Raw genomic sequence first — 19,391 nt, 5'->3', positions numbered from 1 at the left:
GGGGGCACATTTGGATAGCAGAATTGTCAGTCTAAGGCTCGATTCACACCTATGCATGTTGCTTTTGAGCGTTTTTGGAGGTTTTTTTTTCATGCTTGGCACGTTTTTGAGCAGCGTTTTTGTAGCGTTTTTGCGACGTTTTTGCCGCGTTTTTGCCGCGATTTGCGTTTTGCGTTTTTTTTTTTTTTTCATTTTTTTTTACAGTCTTAAAAAAAATTACAAAAAAAAAAAAAAAAAAAAAACGGCAAAAACGCACCAAAAACGCACCAAAAACGCTGCAAAAACGGTGCACTTGCGTTTTTGATGCTTGTCCATTGAAATCCATTACATGCAAAATGCTGCTTTTTGCATGAAAAAAAGTCCCCGACCCTTTCCAAAAACGCAGAGATACAAAAAAGCATTTATGTGAACATGTTCCATAGGAACCCATGTTAAAAAATTCCCATGCATTTCTGCAAAATGCAAAATGCATCAAAAAACGCGCTAGTGTGAATGGAGCCTAAGGGGGAGTGTTAGATATACTAGCAGATTTAAATACACAAATTGAAGCTGAACTCCAGCTAACACTTTATAAGCAGCTGCAGCAAAGAGTTTCCTTCCTTTTGGGATAAAGGATTTACATAAATAAATAAAAGGTGATCATTATAAGCACCCCTGTCAGTGGTAAATAGTTTGTCTCATCTCTGTAACTGATACATTCTGCAGGAGAGCTTGTTCTTTTGAAAAACAACAGACTTACTGTCCGGATCACCAGGTGAAAATAGAAAAAAGGCCTAAAAAAGGAAACTAATGCAGCCATCACATCTAAGAATTTGTAAGCTGCAATCTAATAAATGTTTGATTTTGGGTTTAAAATGATATTGATTTTTTTTGTTTTGTTTTCTGTTTATATAACATACATGTGCAGGAGAGCCTCAGCTCTCTAGAGACTCTCCCTCCTCTCGCTCAGGCACTGCCTCCGTCAGACCCGCCCCCGCCGTTGCTGCCCGAAGGCACTTGGATGGTGTCGGCTGGCTCCAGACCGGAACTGCGCATGCGCACGCGAGCCGAGTGTCACAGCCATATTTTTAACTGGCAAACTTTTCCTGTCACTGGCATTTACTGGCAGGTAAAAATGCCTGGTTTATACTGTCTGCCAGTAAAAATACTGATGGTTGGCAACACTGTCCTTGTTGATTCTGATTTTGGATGTCACGGATGGGGGGTGACAATGGAAGTTCCTCTCACTCTGTCAAGTGCATCTGATGTGTCAGGTCACATGAGTTCCAGCCGCCTGTAGAAGTGATCAGGCGGCTATATTTGACCTTGTAGAGAATCGCTACCTGAAAAGAATAATATCAGGATTATGGATGTAGCTGCAGCCATGAGCCAGATATCACCACCACTTCCCGAGGACGTGTACAGTATATACAGTGTGCCTTGAAAAAGTATTCATGTTACAACCAAAAACATAAATGTATTTTATTGGGATTTTATGTGATAGACCAACACAAAGTGGCACATGATTGTGAAGTGGAAGGAAAATGATAAATGGTTTTCTAAATTTTTTACAAATAATTATCTGAAAATTGTGGGGGGCATTTTTATTCAGCCCCCTTTACTCTGATACCCCTAACTAAAATCTACTGGAACCAATTGCCTTCAGAAGTCACCTAATTATTAAATAGAGTCCACCTTTGTGTAGTTTAATCTCAGTATAAATACAGCTGTTCTGTGAAGCCCTAAGAGGTTTGTTAGAGAACCTTAGTGAACAAACAGCATTATGAAGGCCAAGGAACACACCAGACAGGTCAGGAAAAAAGTTGTGGAGAAGTTTAAAGCAGGGTTAGGTTATAAAATAATATCCCAAGCTTTGAACATCTCAAGGATTGCTGTTCAATCCATCATGGAAAGAGTATGGCACAACTGTAAGCCTACCAAGACATGGCCGTCCACCTAAACTGACAGGCCGGGCAAGGAGAGCATTCATCAGAGAAGAGCCAAGAGGCCCATGGTAACTCTGGAGGAGCTGCAGAGATCCACAGCTCAGGTGGGAGAATCTGTCCACAGGACAACTACTAGTTGTGCGCTTCACAAATCTGACCTTTATGGAAGAGTGACAAGAAGAAAGACATTGTTGAAAGAAAGCCATAAGAAGTCCCGTTTGCTGTTTGTGAGAAGCCATGTGGGGGACACAGCAAACATGTGGAAGAAGGTGCTCTGGTCAGATGAGACCAAAATGGAACTTTTTGGCCTAAAAGCAAAACGCTATGTGTGGTGGAAAACTAACACTGCACATCACCCTGAACACACCATCCCTACTGTGAAACATGGTGGTGGCAGCATCATGTTGTGGGGATGCTTTTCTTCAGCAGGGACAGGGAAGCTGGTCAGAGTTGATGGGAAGATGGATGGAGCCAAATACAGGACAATCTTAGAAGAAAACCTGTTATGCCCTGTACACACGGTTGGACATTGATCAGACATTCCGACAACAAATTCCATGCATTTTTTCCGACGGATGTTGGCTCAAACTTGTCTTGCATACACACGGTCACACAAAGTTGTCTGAAAATCCGATCGTTCTGAACGTGGTGACGTAAAACACGTACGTCGGGACTATAAACGGGGCAGTGGCCAATAGCTTTCCTCTCTTTATTTATTCTGAGCATGCGTGGCACTTTGTCTGTCGGATTTGTGTACACACGATCGAAATTTCCGACAACGGATTTTGTTGTCGGAAAATTTTATATCCTGCTCTCAAACTTTGTGTGTCGGAAATTCCTATGGAAAATGTGTGATGGAGCCCACACACGGTCGGAATTTCCGACAACAAGGTCCTATCACACATTTTCCATCAGAAAATCCGACCGTGTGTACGGGGCATAACAGTCTGCAAAAGACTTGAGACTGGGGCGGAGGTTCACCTTCCAGCAGGACAACGACTCTAAACATACAGCCAAAGCTACAATGGAATGGTTTAGATCAAAGCATATTCATGTGTTAGAATGGCCCAGTCAAAGTCCAGACCTAAATCCAATTGAGAATCTGTGGCAAGACTTGAAAATTGCTGTTCACAGACGCTCTCCATCCAATCTGACAGAGCTTGATCTATTGTGCAAAGAAGAATGGGCAAAAATGTCCCTCTCTAGATGTGCAAAGCTGGTAGAGACATCCCCAAAAAGACTTGCGGCTGTAATTGCAGTGAAAGGAGGTTCTACAAAGTATTGACTCCGGGGGGCGCCATACAAATGTACCCCACACTTCACATATTTATTTCTAAAAAATTTGGAAAACCATTTATCATTTTCCTTCCACTTCACAATTATGAGCCACTTTGTGTTGGTCTATCACATAAAATCCCAATAAAATACATTTACGTTTTTGATTGCAACATGACAAAATGTGGAAAATTTCAAGGGGTCCTGCGGGAAGTTTTTTTTAAAAAGTATATGAAGTCAACAGTTTTCTTTTTTTAAGCTATGGATGGAGTAGGGAAGGGTTTAAAACACTTTTTTTCCCATCTCTGACCCATTGAAGGGATTTCTTTTCACTACCTGTCCCATAAACACAACAGGAAGTGAGGAAAATAACATCTCTATAGCCAAAGATTTAAAAAAAATGTCTTTAGATATACTTTAAGGTAAAGACTACAATAATAACTCATAAGGAGTTAGTTGAAAATGTACACTACTTCCCGTTTAACATGAAAAGCTGGTATGGTAAATTATTCTCAAAGGAGAGAATGTGTCAGCAAATAATGACAACAAACGCGTTTTATCATGATGTATTGGTGATTGTATGGTGAACATTAATTGAACCAAACACCCTTTAAATAATAGATCGTAGTTTGTCATTTAAGTGATGCAGTTTACCTTTTTATTGTTTTCTTCTTAGTTCCAGAGGCCGTGTCTGGACTTAACGTGACTGGGGTCACTTTAGACTCTATTTCATTGCAATGGACATGTCCAATAGGAATCTTCACCAGCTTCTCAGTAACTTATGGAACCCAACTTAAAAGTGTCTCCAGTAATTGTGACATTAATAGAAAACAAGAACACACTATAGGAGGTTTGAGTGCCTACACCCTTTACACCATCACAATAAGCACCTTGTCATGTGAAAGAACCAGTGCAGCGGTACAGATACAGATACGGACTCCTTTGGCACGTGAGTACATATATCTCTTTAGCTGAACACTGATAATTGAATGGATTTTTTTTTGTACATTTGGTAAAGTTATACCTCTTCCCTGGGCCAGTTGATAACCTCTCATGGCTTCCAATACCACCTTTATGCCGGTGACACCCAGATCTACCTCATCACTCCTCAACTCACCCCCTCGATCTCCTCACGGATCTCAAACTTACTGAATGACATCTCGGTATGGATGTCACACCACTTCCTCAAACTCAATCTTTCTAAAACTGAGCTTGTTATATTTCCTCCTTCCAGGTCCCCCCTCCCCCCATGACTTTACTATTAAGATCAACAGCACAACCATTGGTCCCTCCACACATGCCAGGGTCCTGGGTGTAATCCTTGACTCTGACCTCTCCTTCAGCCCCCACATCCAATCACTGGCTAAATCCTGCCGCGTTAACCTCCGCAACATCTCCAGAATTCGACCCTTCCTGACATAATGACACCACAAAGCAACTTATTCACTCCTTGATTATTTCCCACCTTGACTACTGCAACTCTCTCCTTAATGTCCTACACTTACGTAGGCTATCCCCCTTCAGTCTATTATGAATGCTGCTGCTAGACTAATACACCTCACTAACCGATCCATGACTGCTGCTCCTCTCTGCCAATCCCTTCACTGGCTTCCCCCACCCCATCGTATAAAACTCAAAATGCTAACCATAACATACAAGGCCATCCACAACATCGCCCCCAGCTACATCACCAACCTCATCTGCAGATATCCCCCAAATCGTCCCCTCCGCTCCTCCCAGGACCTCCTGCTCTCTAGCTCCCTTGTTACCTCCTCCCATGCTCGCCTTCAGGACTTCTTCAGAGCCTCTCCCATCCTCTGGAACTCCCTGCCCCGGTATGTCTGATCAGCCCCTACCCTGTCCATCTTTAGGAGATCCCTGAAAACTCACTTATTCAGGGAAGCCTATCCCACACCCACATAACAACTGTCCCTGAGCCACCCCCCATCAAATTATTCCCCGCATCTATTATCTTTTGTACCACCACCCCCTCCCTTTAGAATGTAAGCTCTATGAGTCGGGCCCTCCTGTCCCTTCTGTATCGAACTGTACTGTAATTGTGCTGTCCCCCCTCTACATTGTAAAGCGCTGCGGAAACTGTTGGCGCTATATAAATCGTGTATAATAATAATAATAATAATAAATTTAAAATCAGATTTTAGCATCAGGTTCCCTTTTACATCTACTGGTCACACAAGCTTGTGGGCGGGGCCTACTCTCCCTGCACATGTGGGGTACCTTTGGTGTGGAGCAGGGATCTCCAAACTGTTGGGGAACTACACGTCCCATGATGAGGCATTGTAAAACTCTGACATTCACAGACATGACTAGGAGTGATGGGAATTGTAGTTCCTGAACAACTGGAGGGCCGTAGTTTGGAGACCCCTGGACTGTGGAGCACAATGCCTGGGACTAGATGGAGACTGTGGTCATGTGAAGAATCTAGGTAACCATTGTAACGATATCACGTATGGGACATGAAAAGCTGTAGCTAGCTGCCATCTTGTGTGGAAGTAGCCATGACAGTTTTGAGAACCATGTAACCTCACAGAGAACTCTGAACTCCGTCTTCCCCACCTTAGGAATTCAAAGCTTTTTAAGTTCAACAGAAAAGGTTATCTCAACAGAGAAAACAGTTCAGGCCTGTCGTAAAACTGTCACCCTCCCCATTCAGAGACCAAACAGGCCTAGGTCGTAAAGTCTTCTGAATACACCTCATAAGAATAAGTATGAAATTTCAGCATGTTTCATAACTTCTGACTTAGTAATAGCACAGACATAATCTGGATATATTTAGCTTCCTCAGATAATATGGAACGTTTCAAGTCCAGACACCCCTATGTCAGGTCATATGGGAAACCCCTGGGACCACTTATTCCTCCAAAGCAGGCTATACGTTATAGATATGGCATGTTTAGACTTGTTTTGAAGGAAATCTCAAGTTGAATAATAATATGGATATTTGGAGTCTGTAAACCCTACAGATGCAGATATATGAACATGTATTACAAAATGTACCTGGGACGTGGTCATGAATGTAGACACCTCCCAGCAACCAACCCCTACACCAGCTGACCAGATGATTGGTTACTGGTCGCTGTCAACACCCCTTTTGATTTGACAGAAAAGAGGAGATGCCAAGACAATAGTCAGTTCTCCTTTTACCATCCAAGAAGTAACATCTGCCAAGTCGAGAACCGATTACCTAGCTCATCGATCGAACTCTGATCAACCCTCGGACATTAATTGCAAGTATTCTCTCTTCCCAATTCTACCTTATTGCTTTGTGGCTGTATATTGTCTTTATATTTTGAAACATCTTTCTTCTGTAAATATTTTATTTGCATCAACCTTGACCTTTTCATAATAAACCCTTATGTTGAAAAGTGTTAACCTTGTCTCTAAAGCTCTTAATGCAAGCTATAAACGAACCTGCCTCTTGAAGGGCGCTACTGTTGTAGAGTAAGACTCTGAGCAGATCTGTCTGTAGTGGCAGTGTGTGTGTCAGACGCTTATTCTAAAATTATAATTGGTATTGCAAAATTACGAGTCTCCCCCGGCTCGGTCTTTTAAACGGGGGTGGTGGCAGTTAAAGGGTTAATTGTGTAATTAGCCCAGTGACAATCACTCTCAGGCTGCTCGCACCTAGATTGTGGTCCCGCAAGCTGGAAAATCTTTGTGCTGGGCGCAGCTGAGAGTGGCATTGTTACGTAAGTGACAGCGTGGTGTGAGGTTGGCCGGTCCTTTGTCGCGAGTTAGCGAGGAGGGCAGGGATCTGACACCCGCGTTCGTCCATATTGGCTGGCAGCGTAGCGGGATAGTTTCGCATTAAGAGCATTCAGTGCATTGTTAGGAATTAGCTCTGCACTGAAGGATTGTAACCTTTGTGGAAACAGTCCTTAGAGACAAGCTGGTGCATATTTTTTATTTCGATTTTTTCAAGAGAGACATACAGCAACAGCTCCTTCCTACACCTTCTTCCTATCTCTTCTTTCTGTTCTATCTCTTCTGCTTGCAAAATGTCTGGGTTATCAGCATATAAAAAGATGAGCAAGAATGAACTGACTGTTGAGTGTGCAGAAAGAGGAATTGATGTCGGTGGCAAAAATCGTGAAGGCTTGATACATGCCTTACAGGAGTTTGATATCCGTGCACACCAGAACCTGGGGGAAACTGGACCAGAAAGGGTTTCCGCTACTCCAGAGCCCAGTGGTTCAGAGGCGGCCTCACCAGATGGGCAAGCAGAGACTGACACTGGAATACCACGGATTGTTACCTCCAAGCCACCACAAGAGCAGGCTAGCATCAGATTGCCTGAAAACATCATAGACTCTCTTCAAATGCAAGAAACTCTACAAAACCTCAGGGAGACGGATCCTGTGGTGTACCTGCAGTTTCTGGAACGCCAGGCTGAGCGAGAAGAGCGCAGGGCTGAGCGAGAGGCGGCAGAACGGCAGGCTGAGAGGGAGGCTGATCGTCGGCACGAATTGGAGATGGCTAGGCTCCAGCAGCAGCGACAGGCTCAGAACCTCGGATCCCTAGAGCACAGGGATGCCTCTCTGCCAGTGATCCCAGCAGCCAAATTTCCAGTTATGGAAAAGGACAGTGACATTGACGTGTATCTACTGTCGTTTGAAAAAACTTGCCGTCAGTACCATCTGCCCCCAGCACAATGGGCCCGGTACCTGACACCAGGGCTACGAGGCAAGGCCCTGGATGCTTATGTCGAACTGTCAGAAGAACAGTGCGACGATTATGCGGCCCTAAAAGCTGCAATCATCCAAAAGTTTCAGCTAACCCCGGAAGTGTACCGGAAGCGTTTTAGGTCCTTGCAAAAGGGGCCTGGGGACTCATACATGGATGTGGTAGGTCGCTTACGTACCACATTCCGGCAGTGGACTAAAGGCTTGGAAGCCGATTCTTTTGAATCCCTGGAAGATCTTATGATTGCAGATCAACTTTTGCACATCTGTCCTACAGACGTCAGACAGTTTGTGCTGGAGCGAAAGCCAGCCTCTGCCAAAGCAGCAGCAGAACTGGCAGATACCTATATCCACTCTCGGGTATCTGACCATCGCAAGGCTCCTCTGAATGGCTGGAAAGGAGGGAAATCGCACACGGCAACCCCTCCTATGCCTACCAAACAAGTTCCTCAGCAGCCGGAACCTGCAACTCCTGGAGCCAAGGCCTTCCTAACGGACAAACGCAAATGCTACAACTGTGGGGGAGCCGGACATCTCAGGGCGCAGTGCCCTGAGCAGAAGAAGACGACATCACCTGGCCATCCGGCTAGCAACCCTTCCGCTGTGCTGCTCGTCAGTGGGAAACCTCCCGGAACCAATGCCAACTTGCAGCCAGTCATCGTAGGCCACCGGACTGTAACAGGCTTTCGTGACACCGGAGCTGAAGTCACATTGGTCAGACCAGAGGTTATAGAAGAAACAGACATCATCCCAGAGAAGTTCCTTACCCTCACCGGAGTTGGGGGGACCCGTTCCTGTGTACCCCGTGCCTATGTTTTTATTGATTGGGGTGCCGGAAGTGGGATGAGAGAGGTGGGTGTCTCGGAGGAGATCCCCACTGCAGTGTTGTTGGGTTCTGATTTAGGTACCCTGGTTTCATACTATGCCCCTGCTAAAAGCACCCCAGATGCTCCCACAGATCTCTCTGGACCTCCCAAGGTACTGTTTACCGATGTTGGGGTAATATCTGGGCAACCTGTAGATGGACAGCGGGAGGGGGAGGGTGGAGTGGAAGTGCAAGGTCCTCCTTCTTCAGAGACAGGAGAGGAGGCCCCCTTGCCAGTGAAGGTAACTGATGTATGTTCCAATGATGCTGAACTGATAAAGGTTAAATGTGATGATAATGATGATGATGATAATGATGATGATAATGCATTGCCAGTACTGGTGGTCACTCGCAGTGCTGCAAAGGCAGCCGAGGTGCAGGCCCTGGTCGCAGAACAGCAGGAGGAGGTCTCTGGGCCCTCTCCCTGTTCTGACCCAGTGGACTCCACCTCTGTTGAGCCTCAGCAGCTGTCCATGTTTGCCACAGGACTGCTGGCTGGGACCTGTTGTTCCGCCTTTGAAACAGCACTGCAGACAGACCAAACACTAGCACAGCTCAGGAGTCTAGCTGATCGCCCCCCTGCAGAGAATGACAAACAAAAGGTCTATTGGGACAAAGGTAAACTGTACAGAGAAAATATGCCTGCAGAGGGGAATGAGGCTGACCTAGGTAGCAGGCAGCTGATTGTACCCAGTCAATTTAGGGGACAGCTGCTAAAAGTGGCTCATGAGATTCCCCTCGCAGGGCACTTGGGGATCACTAAGACCCGAGGGCGGTTGATACATAACTTTTATTGGCCTACAATGCTCGCTGACATAGCTGACTACTGTCGGTCCTGTGTTACCTGCCAGCGAGTTGGCAAGGCAGGGGATGTACACAGGGCTCCGCTAAAACCTTTGCCTGTGATTGACGAACCTTTTAAGAGGGTGGCAGTGGATATCATTGGGCCTTTGGCCATCCCTAGCAGTTCAGGCAAACGTTTTATCCTTACAGTTGTCGACTATGCCACGCGTTATCCGGAGGCGGTGGCTCTCTCCTGCGTCCGGGCAGACAAGGTCGCTGATGCTCTGCTGGGAATCTTCACAAGAGTGGGATTCCCGGCTGAGCTCATTAGCGATCAAGGCCCTCAGTTTGTGTCCGACTTGATGCAAGCTCTCTGTCGGAAAATACAGATGACGCATATCATGGCCAGTCCTTATCACCCACAAACGAACGATTTGTGCGAGCGTTTCAATGGAACTTTGAAACAAATGTTGTGCACCTTTGTGCACTCCCAGGGTAAGGACTGGGAACGGTATCTGCCTCATCTGCTGTTTGCTTACAGAGAGGTGCCTCAGGAGTCCACAGGCTTTTCGCCATTTGAACTTTTGTACGGACGGAGGGTAAGAGGACCGCTGGACCTAATCCGTGAGAACTGGGAGGGCAAGATTGCCGACTCAAAGGTCTCGGTTGTGGATTATGTCCTAAAATTCAGAGATAAAATGGAGACGCTGGTGGAAATGGTACGGGAGAACATGACCCAGGCCCAGACTAGGCAGAAAGAGTGGTATGACCGTAACGCTAGGGAGCGGACCTATGACATTGGTCAGAAGGTGTATGTTCTGCTTCCCCTGCGGCAGAACAAGCTCCAAGCCGCATGGGAAGGCCCGTACACCATCACCCAGCGTCTGAATGATGTCACCTACTTGGTCAGGTTGGGAGAAGGGCGTAGACGGCAGAAGGCCATTCATGTTAACATGATCAAAGCCCATCATGAGCGCACGGCCTATGTCATGCCGGTCTGCAGCAGGCCAGAGCCCGAGGAGGCTGATCCACTTCTGGACCTGCTAGCAGACACCAGGGAGGTAGACTCAGAACTCCTGATAAACTCCAATCTTACCCCCACCCAGGTACCTGGACTGAAGCGAGTGCTGGCAGTACATGGTAGCAGGTTTACGGGAAAGCCTGGGAGGACACACCTCGCTGTCCACCAGGTGGACACCGGGGCACATCCCCCCATTAAACAGTCGGCCTATCGCGTCTCCCTGGAGGTGCTGGCCGACATGAAAAGGGAGGTGGAGGAAATGCTGCAGCTGGGGGTGATTCAGAAGTCCCACAGTGCCTGGGCGTCCCCAGTAGTCTTGGTCCCCAAAAAGGACCAGACGACCAGGTTCTGTGTGGACTACCGGAAACTGAATGCCATCACTACTGCAGATGCCTACCCTATGCCCCGGATTGATGAGTTGTTAGATAGGCTGGCGGCCGCCCGTTATATAACAATCATGGATCTGAGCAGGGGGTACTGGCAAATTCCTCTGGCCCCTGAGGCTCGGGAAAAGTCGGCCTTCATCACCCCATTCGGATTGTTCGAGTTTACCGTCATGCCGTTTGGGATGAAGAATGCCCCAGCTACCTTCCAGAGAGTCATGAATGACTTACTGGAGGGGCTGGAAACCTTTGCCGTAGCCTACTTGGATGACATCGCCGTGTTCAGCCCTACCTGGGAAGAACACCTGGTGCACCTGTCACAGGTCCTAGACCACCTGACAGCCGCCAATCTGACTGTCAAACCCAGTAAGTGTCAGATTGGCATGACTGATGTGCAGTACTTGGGACACCAGGTAGGAGGAGGTACCCTGAAACCCGAGACAGGGAAGGTTGAGGCCATCCTGGCCTGGCCTACCCCTCAAACCAAAAAGCAGGTTATGTCTTTCTTGGGGACCGCTGGCTACTATAGGAAATTTGTATGTAACTATAGTAGCCTGGCCAAACCTCTGACTGACCTAACCAAAAAGAAACTGCCCAAGGTGGTGTCTTGGACACCAGAATATGAGCAGGCATTTCAGGCCTTGAAGGGGGCGCTGGCCAGCGCACCTGTGCTGCAGGCTCCAGACTTCACCCGCCGTTTCCTTGTGCAGACGGATGCCTCTGCCTTTGGATTGGGTGCAGTCCTGAGCCAGGTGGACGAGGCCGGAGAGGAGCATCCCATCCTCTACCTGAGCAGGAAACTGCTTCCCAGGGAAGTAGCATATGCCACGATCGAAAAGGAGTGTCTTGCGATCGTGTGGGCTCTCCAGAAGTTACAAACGTACCTTTATGGACGGCACTTCACTGTGATCACAGATCACAATCCCTTGAGCTGGCTAAATCGTGTTGCTGGGGAGAATGGCAAACTACTTCGGTGGAGCCTAATTCTTCAGCAATACGATTTCACCATCCAGCATAAGAAAGGCAGCGCCCATGGCAATGCTGATGGGCTGTCACGACAAGCCGAGCCCGCAGGAGTCGGTTGCGTCAGGAGGGAAATTGTAGTTCCCTCCCATGCAACCACCTAAGGGGGGAGGTGTAACGATATCACGTATGGGACATGAAAAGCTGTAGCTAGCTGCCATCTTGTGTGGAAGTAGCCATGACAGTTTTGAGAACCATGTAACCTCACAGAGAACTCTGAACTCCGTCTTCCCCACCTTAGGAATTCAAAGCTTTTTAAGTTCAACAGAAAAAGTTATCTCAACAGAGAAAACAGTTCAGGCCTGTCGTAAAACTGTCACCCTCCCCATTCAGAGACCAAACAGGCCTAGGTCGTAAAGTCTTCTGAATACACCTCATAAGAATAAGTATGAAATTTCAGCATGTTTCATAACTTCTGACTTAGTAATAGCACAGACATAATCTGGATATATTTAGCTTCCTCAGATAATATGGAACGTTTCAAGTCCAGACACCCCTATGTCAGGTCATATGGGAAACCCCTGGGACCACTTATTCCTCCAAAGCAGGCTATACGTTATAGATATGGCATGTTTAGACTTGTTTTGAAGGAAATCTCAAGTTGAATAATAATATGGATATTTGGAGTCTGTAAACCCTACAGATGCAGATATATGAACATGTATTACAAAATGTACCTGGGACGTGGTCATGAATGTAGACACCTCCCAGCAACCAACCCCTACACCAGCTGACCAGATGATTGGTTACTGGTCGCTGTCAACACCCCTTTTGATTTGACAGAAAAGAGGAGATGCCAAGACAATAGTCAGTTCTCCTTTTACCATCCAAGAAGTAACATCTGCCAAGTCGAGAACCGATTACCTAGCTCATCGATCGAACTCTGATCAACCCTCGGACATTAATTGCAAGTATTCTCTCTTCCCAATTCTACCTTATTGCTTTGTGGCTGTATATTGTCTTTATATTTTGAAACATCTTTCTTCTGTAAATATTTTATTTGCATCAACCTTGACCTTTTCATAATAAACCCTTATGTTGAAAAGTGTTAACCTTGTCTCTAAAGCTCTTAATGCAAGCTATAAACGAACCTGCCTCTTGAAGGGCGCTACTGTTGTAGAGTAAGACTCTGAGCAGATCTGTCTGTAGTGGCAGTGTGTGTGTCAGACGCTTATTCTAAAATTATAATTGGTATTGCAAAATTACGAGTCTCCCCCGGCTCGGTCTTTTAAACGGGGGTGGTGGCAGTTAAAGGGTTAATTGTGTAATTAGCCCAGTGACAATCACTCTCAGGCTGCTCGCACCTAGATTGTGGTCCCGCAAGCTGGAAAATCTTTGTGCTGGGCGCAGCTGAGAGTGGCATTGTTACGTAAGTGACAGCGTGGTGTGAGGTTGGCCGGTCCTTTGTCGCGAGTTAGCGAGGAGGGCAGGGATCTGACACCCGCGTTCGTCACAACCATCACCTGGTGTAGCGCTTATTCCCTCCCCACATTTATGTGCATTTACATAAAAGCGTGAGAAACACATTTATATCTGCAACTGCAATTAAAGCGGAGTTCCGCCTGGAAAAAAAAAAAGTTAAGTCAGCAGCTATAAATACTGCAGCTGCTGACTTTTAAAATAAGGACACTTACCTGTCCAGGGTGTCCGCGATGTCCTCACCCGAAGGTGACCCATCCCTCGGCTCTGGGTGGAGGCTTTGGCATTTTCAGTAAGGGAATCAGGAAGTGAAGCCTTGCGGCTTCACAGCCTGGTACCCTACTGCGCATGCGCGAGTCGCGCTGTGCATTCTGAGTGGTCCCTGCTGTCTTCTGGGACCTGTGTGTCTCCAAGAAGAGAGCGGGGGATGGAGGAGGGGTCGGACATGGCGTAGATCAACGCGGATACTGCGGCGATCTTTTGCCAGAAGTGGAAGCAAATACCTATATTAGACCTGAAAGGTGCCAAATGTGACACCGGAGGGGGGGAGGAACCGGATCAGCGGAAGTTCCATTTATGGGTGGAACTCTGCTTTAAGCCTCAACCTTGTGTGACCACTTGGTCTATATTATACCAAAGTAATAGGCAATTCAATCAGTGTCATGTTGTAAACCCATGTGAATAATAAAGTCTTTTTAAATATGACTGTTTATGTCCTTAAATCCTTGGCGCTTTAAGGGGTTTGCTATGCCAGGAGGCCGTGGCAGGGCTTATGGCCACATGAGCGCTGTGATTGGCTGTCACTGTGGTCACATGATCAGAAAAGGCCCAATCGCAAACGGCGATTGGGAACTTTTCGTGAGCCACCGGTCACTGCGTCAGGAGCGCGTAAGGTGCGTGCTCTCGGCACAGCAGTGTCGGCGCTATTGCACAAAAATATGGGGCCACTCAAGGCCCAGCCGCCGAGAGGCCGCATATTTGCGTGCCCTCGGCACCAAGAGGTTAAAGCGGAGCTCCAGTGGTTTTGGTGTTTTATTAAAAGTCACCAGCTACAAAAAGTGTAGCTGCTGACTTTCAATAAACACGCACGCACCTGTCACAGGGTCCAGCGATGTGGTCACCTGAACCGCCACTTCTCTTCCTCTCCCGCAAGCTATCACAGCTGGGTGCGCACTTCACATGCACAAGTTGCGCTGTGCCTGCTGAATGGTCCGGCATTCTTCTGGGACCTGTGACATGTCCCAAAAGACTGCAAGGGTGGGAGGGGGGAGGAGAACTTCCGCTTGGATCGCCTAGGCCACATATTTCCCACTAGGCTTTGTCATGTGGCCCGCCCATCCAACTTTGCAGCAGGATCATGGCAGAACTTTATTCCAGCACCTCTGGCTATCACCCTCCCACTTCCCGCTGTCACTTGTAAACACAGAAACCTTATGTGTTCACAAGACAATGCTTTGCTTTCAGTAGCTTCCAGATGTAATAGATCCCTCATGTCAAGGACAGCTCTCCAGAATGTGAGTGAGAATGATCTCCTTAAAAGGCATCGTCACCTGCACAGGGAGGTATAACAGAGCCAAATACATGGGTAGTAGAGAGAACCACCTACACAGGGAGAAGTAGGAGAAAGTAGAGATGCAAGGAAGCTTTGAGGGGTTGGTGTTGTACATTGTGCATAACACACCCCTAAACCCTGTACTTTGTACACAGCGCACTCCTGAACACTGCATTCTGTACACAGAGCACTCCCGAACTCTGTACACAGCGCACCCCTGAACTCTGCACTCTGTACACAGTGCACTCCTAAACTCTGCACAAAGCACACCCCTGAACTCTGTACACAGCACACCCCTGAACTCTGCATTCTGCACACAGCGCACCCCTAAAACCTGTACTCTGTACACAGCGCACCCCTGAACTCTGCACTTTGTACACAGCGCACCCCTGAACTCTGCACTCTGTACAGGGCACACCCCTAAATACTGTACTCGGCACACTCCTGAACTCTGCATTCTGTACACAGCACTCTCCTGAACTCTGCAGCCTATACAAAGCACATGCCTGGACTCTGTACACAGCGCACCCCTGAACTCTGTATACAGCGCACCCCTGAACTCTGTACACGGCACACTTCTAAACTCTGTACACAGCACATCCCTGAACTCTGCACTCTGTACACAGAGCAACGCTAAACCCTTTACACAGCACACCCCTGATCTCTGCACTTTGTACACAGCACGCCCCTGAACTCTGCACTCTGTACACAGCACACCCCTGTACGCTGCACTCTATACACAGCACACCCCTAAATCCTTTACTTGGCACACACCCGAACTCTGCATTCTGCACACAGCACACTCCTGAACTCTGCATTCTGTACAAAGCGCACTCCTGAACTCTGTACACAGTGCACCCCTGAACTCTGCACTCTGTACACAGCGCACCCCTAAATGCTGTACTCTGTACACAGCGCTCCCCTGAACTCTGCACACAGCGCCCCCCCTGAACTCTGCACAACGCACTCTTGAACTCTGTACACAGCGCACCCCTGAACTCTGCACTCTGTACACAGCGCGCCCCTGAACTCTGCACTCTGTACACAGCGCCCTCCTGAACTCTATACAAAGCGCGCCCCTGAACTCTGCACTCTGTACACAGCGCACCCCTGAACTCGGCACTTTGTACACAGAGCATACCCCTGAACTCTGCACTCTGCACACAACGCTCCCCTGAACTCTGCACAATGTGCACCACTGAACTCTTCACACAGCGCACCCCTGAACTCTGCACTCTGTGCACAGCGCACTCGTGAACTCTGCACTCTGTACACAGCACACCCATGAACTCTGCACTCTGTACACAGCGAACCCCCGAACTCTGCACTGTGTACAGAGCACACCCCTAAATCCTGTACTCTACACATCGCACCCCTGAAATCTGCACTCTTTAAAGCACACCACTCTAAACCTTGCACTCTGTACACAGCGCACCCCTAAACCCTGTACTCTGTAAACATAGCACTCCTGAACTCTGCACTCTGTACACAGCGTACTCCTGAGCTCTGCACTTGTACACAGTGCACTCTTGAACTTCTGCACTCTGTACATAGCGCACTCCTGAATTCTACACACAGCTTGCCCCTGAATTCTGCACTCTATACACAGCGCACTGTGAATGCCCAAAAAAAAATGTGAAAAATGTTAAGCGGTATTTTACCGTATTTCTTGAAGTGCAATGAATGGAGTCCGGAATGAATAAGAAAATATATCTGATATAGAGAAAAGTTTTAACTTTCCTGACACCTACAAAATGTATATAATTCCATGCAAACTTGAACACATACAATGTGATGATGCTACAGCTAAATAAATAATTGTTGTCTCCTTTGTTTCAGCTGCGCCCGCTCCAACCGCCAGCACCGTGGTAGAAATAAAACCATCTACTTATAATCAGATTTCTTATACTTTCCTATTGCTCGATGGAACAAATGGGCCTGTCGGCACATATGCCGTGATTGTAACAACTGATAATGGTATGGTAAACCTTTTTTTTTTTGGAGTAGGGAGAGCATATTTAAACAAAATGAAACCTGATCTAATAAAATTGCATACACTGTACAGCCGCCAGCAGCAATCATTGTGTTCTGCCAGCGGGGAAGGGTCCCTGCCAGCACAACACAAAAAAGCTGCAGGAGGGATTCCCCCCATCACCACTGAATGTGCTAAAGGGGAAATCGTGCAATTTTCTTTCCTGCAATCAGATCATCATTTATGGCTTGCCTAAATCTCCACACTTGATGGACAGAAATACAAAAACTTTGGCAGTTAAAACAGCTCCTTTTTATGTGTACGAGGGTTCTTAAAGTTTCCGCACTTTTTTAAACTCAATTAAATATAAAAAAAGTACCGAAACTTTCGGATTTCATCTGTGCATGTCACTTTTTGAGTGATTACCAAAATTGTGATTACCAATTAAATAAATTAAGAGTATCTTAGAGCTCTTTCATTCTGGCAATATTGCTAAATGCCCTCTGAAAAGTGATCCGCGGTTGATAGATTTTCAGCCGGAAGGGGGGGGGGGGGGTTGTGGTATAGCAGAGGTTGCCTCCTGTTACCTTTTTTTTTAGTTGCCAAATAGCAATTTTACATTACAGGACCGTGCCCAGGGATGGACTGATAACTCATGGGGTCCCCGGGCAATAGGAGATTATGGAGCCCCCAGGCACTCAGAGATTATGGGGCCACACAGTATACACACACACAGTATACAATCACACAGTATACACATAAATGTACACACAGTATACACAGATGTGAAAAAACACAGATTTATACATACTGTCCCTGGTTTTACTGAGGCTGGCAACCCTGATGGGGACCCCTAGTAGCCCAGGGCCCTTGGGCAGTGCCCGAGTGGCTCAATGGTCAGTCCGCCCCTGACCGTGCCACATTTGGCTTGCAGTTGTGATGCTTCCCCATTAAACTCAATGTGCTTGTCAAACTCTGTAGCTGTGGCCCAAGTTAAAAATGCTGTGAGTGCAAAGCTGCCCATGTGAAAGAGCCCTTAGGGATCTAAAGCCTACAGCTAACAGTAACTATTTAAAAATAATTTCCAATTCTTTACTAAAGTGAAATTGTAAAGGGATTTCTTTGATCCCTTAGTTCTTTCTGGTGCTTCAGGAGTATATGGAGTGCATGCTTCTGACCCCCTCACACTTGACCCTGTCCTGGGAAAATCTAAGAGCCATTCCCAATGATGTCATGATTCAGGCTGCCAGAGTGGGTAAAAATCGATAATATTTAAAAAAAAAAAAACTCAATTTTTTTTTTATTGAAATCAGATTTTTTTTTAAATTAAGTTGATTTTTTTTATTTTTATCTAATTTATTTTAATAAAATGCTTTTGGAGTAAAAATCTATCTAAAGATCGTTTTCTATTCAAGATACATTAATAATTTAGTTTATTCAGCATGAAATGAAGCTTAGTTATGTAGCATGAGGCTGTATGTTCTGCAATATTAAAATTTTTGGTAAACTCATTCAATGAATCCAAGCTCTGCAAGCTGAGATAATATGCACTGCATTGATGCATTCACACAATGTCACAGTAACCGTGAGAACAAAGTTCAGGAATATTCCTTTATCCCATTGTTTTGAAAATCTATGTACACTACAAATTGTATGATTAAATCGGTTCTGATATCGCTGTTTTACTAACCTGACAGCTTATTATTCTAAATAGGAAACCTTAATTTTGTTTGCAAATATTAAAGATTCTAACTACCAGCGAGAATAAGTTCTTACATTTAAAGAGCACCCGTCATTTCAGATCCTTCATGGCAGCGCCTGTTAGCGGCATCCACTTACCTGCTTCCGCCATGTCCCTCCCCTTGTTGTGTCACTGCCGTCATCACCAGCCGTCCCATTAAAGTGAATGGGACTGTCGGTGAGTCAACAGCGGGTCAGAGGAGGAGCCGATGCGGGACAGAGATGACAGTTGCTCTTTAAAAATTATAATTTAAATCGAGTTGATTAAAGTCAAGCCTTTTTACTAGTGATTTAAATCAAATCCACCCCGCAGGGTGCTGTATATTCTCTATGTTTCTATACGCAGTCACTTTAACTCTGGCCATGCCTAGTCCACAGAGACTTTTCTCTGAATCTCATGCAACGCCTTCTCCCCTCTTAGCCTCAGTTAAAAATATGAACCACACAATAATACAGGTGATAAATTATTTTTATTTCAAAACAGTTGATAGGATCCAACAGGATTTATGAGATAGATGTTTGGAGTACACATACAGACAAAAGCCATGTATTGATGCTTTAAAAATTCTTGACATACAAATTTGTTATGTAAAACTCTTCCCACATGGGATTGATTACAGACTAGAACAGGGGTCTCCAAACTCTCTAAACAAAGTGCCAGTTTATTGTCCTTCAGACTTTTGGGGGGCCGGATTGTGGCCAGCGAGAGTGGAAATGTTTCTGGCATCAT

The 19,391-nt window shown here is 46.3% G+C and overlaps 1 protein-coding gene across 1 annotated transcript in view; it reads left to right on the top strand.

Annotated features, from left to right (window-relative positions):
- LOC141111935 (receptor-type tyrosine-protein phosphatase beta-like) overlaps positions 1-19,391 on the top strand; it is a 337,059-nt gene that overhangs the window by 263,500 nt on the left and 54,168 nt on the right. The window contains exons 33-34 of the mRNA XM_073604158.1: positions 3,877-4,149; positions 16,789-16,926. Coding sequence (XP_073460259.1) covers positions 3,877-4,149; positions 16,789-16,926 — 411 coding nt within the window. The remainder of the gene's footprint in view (positions 1-3,876; positions 4,150-16,788; positions 16,927-19,391) is intronic.

This window comes from Aquarana catesbeiana, linkage group LG11 (assembly GCF_042186555.1).
Source record: "Aquarana catesbeiana isolate 2022-GZ linkage group LG11, ASM4218655v1, whole genome shotgun sequence".
In the NCBI taxonomy this organism is placed as follows: domain Eukaryota; kingdom Metazoa; phylum Chordata; class Amphibia; order Anura; family Ranidae; genus Aquarana; species Aquarana catesbeiana.
This window is presented reverse-complemented; position numbering and strand designations above follow the sequence as displayed.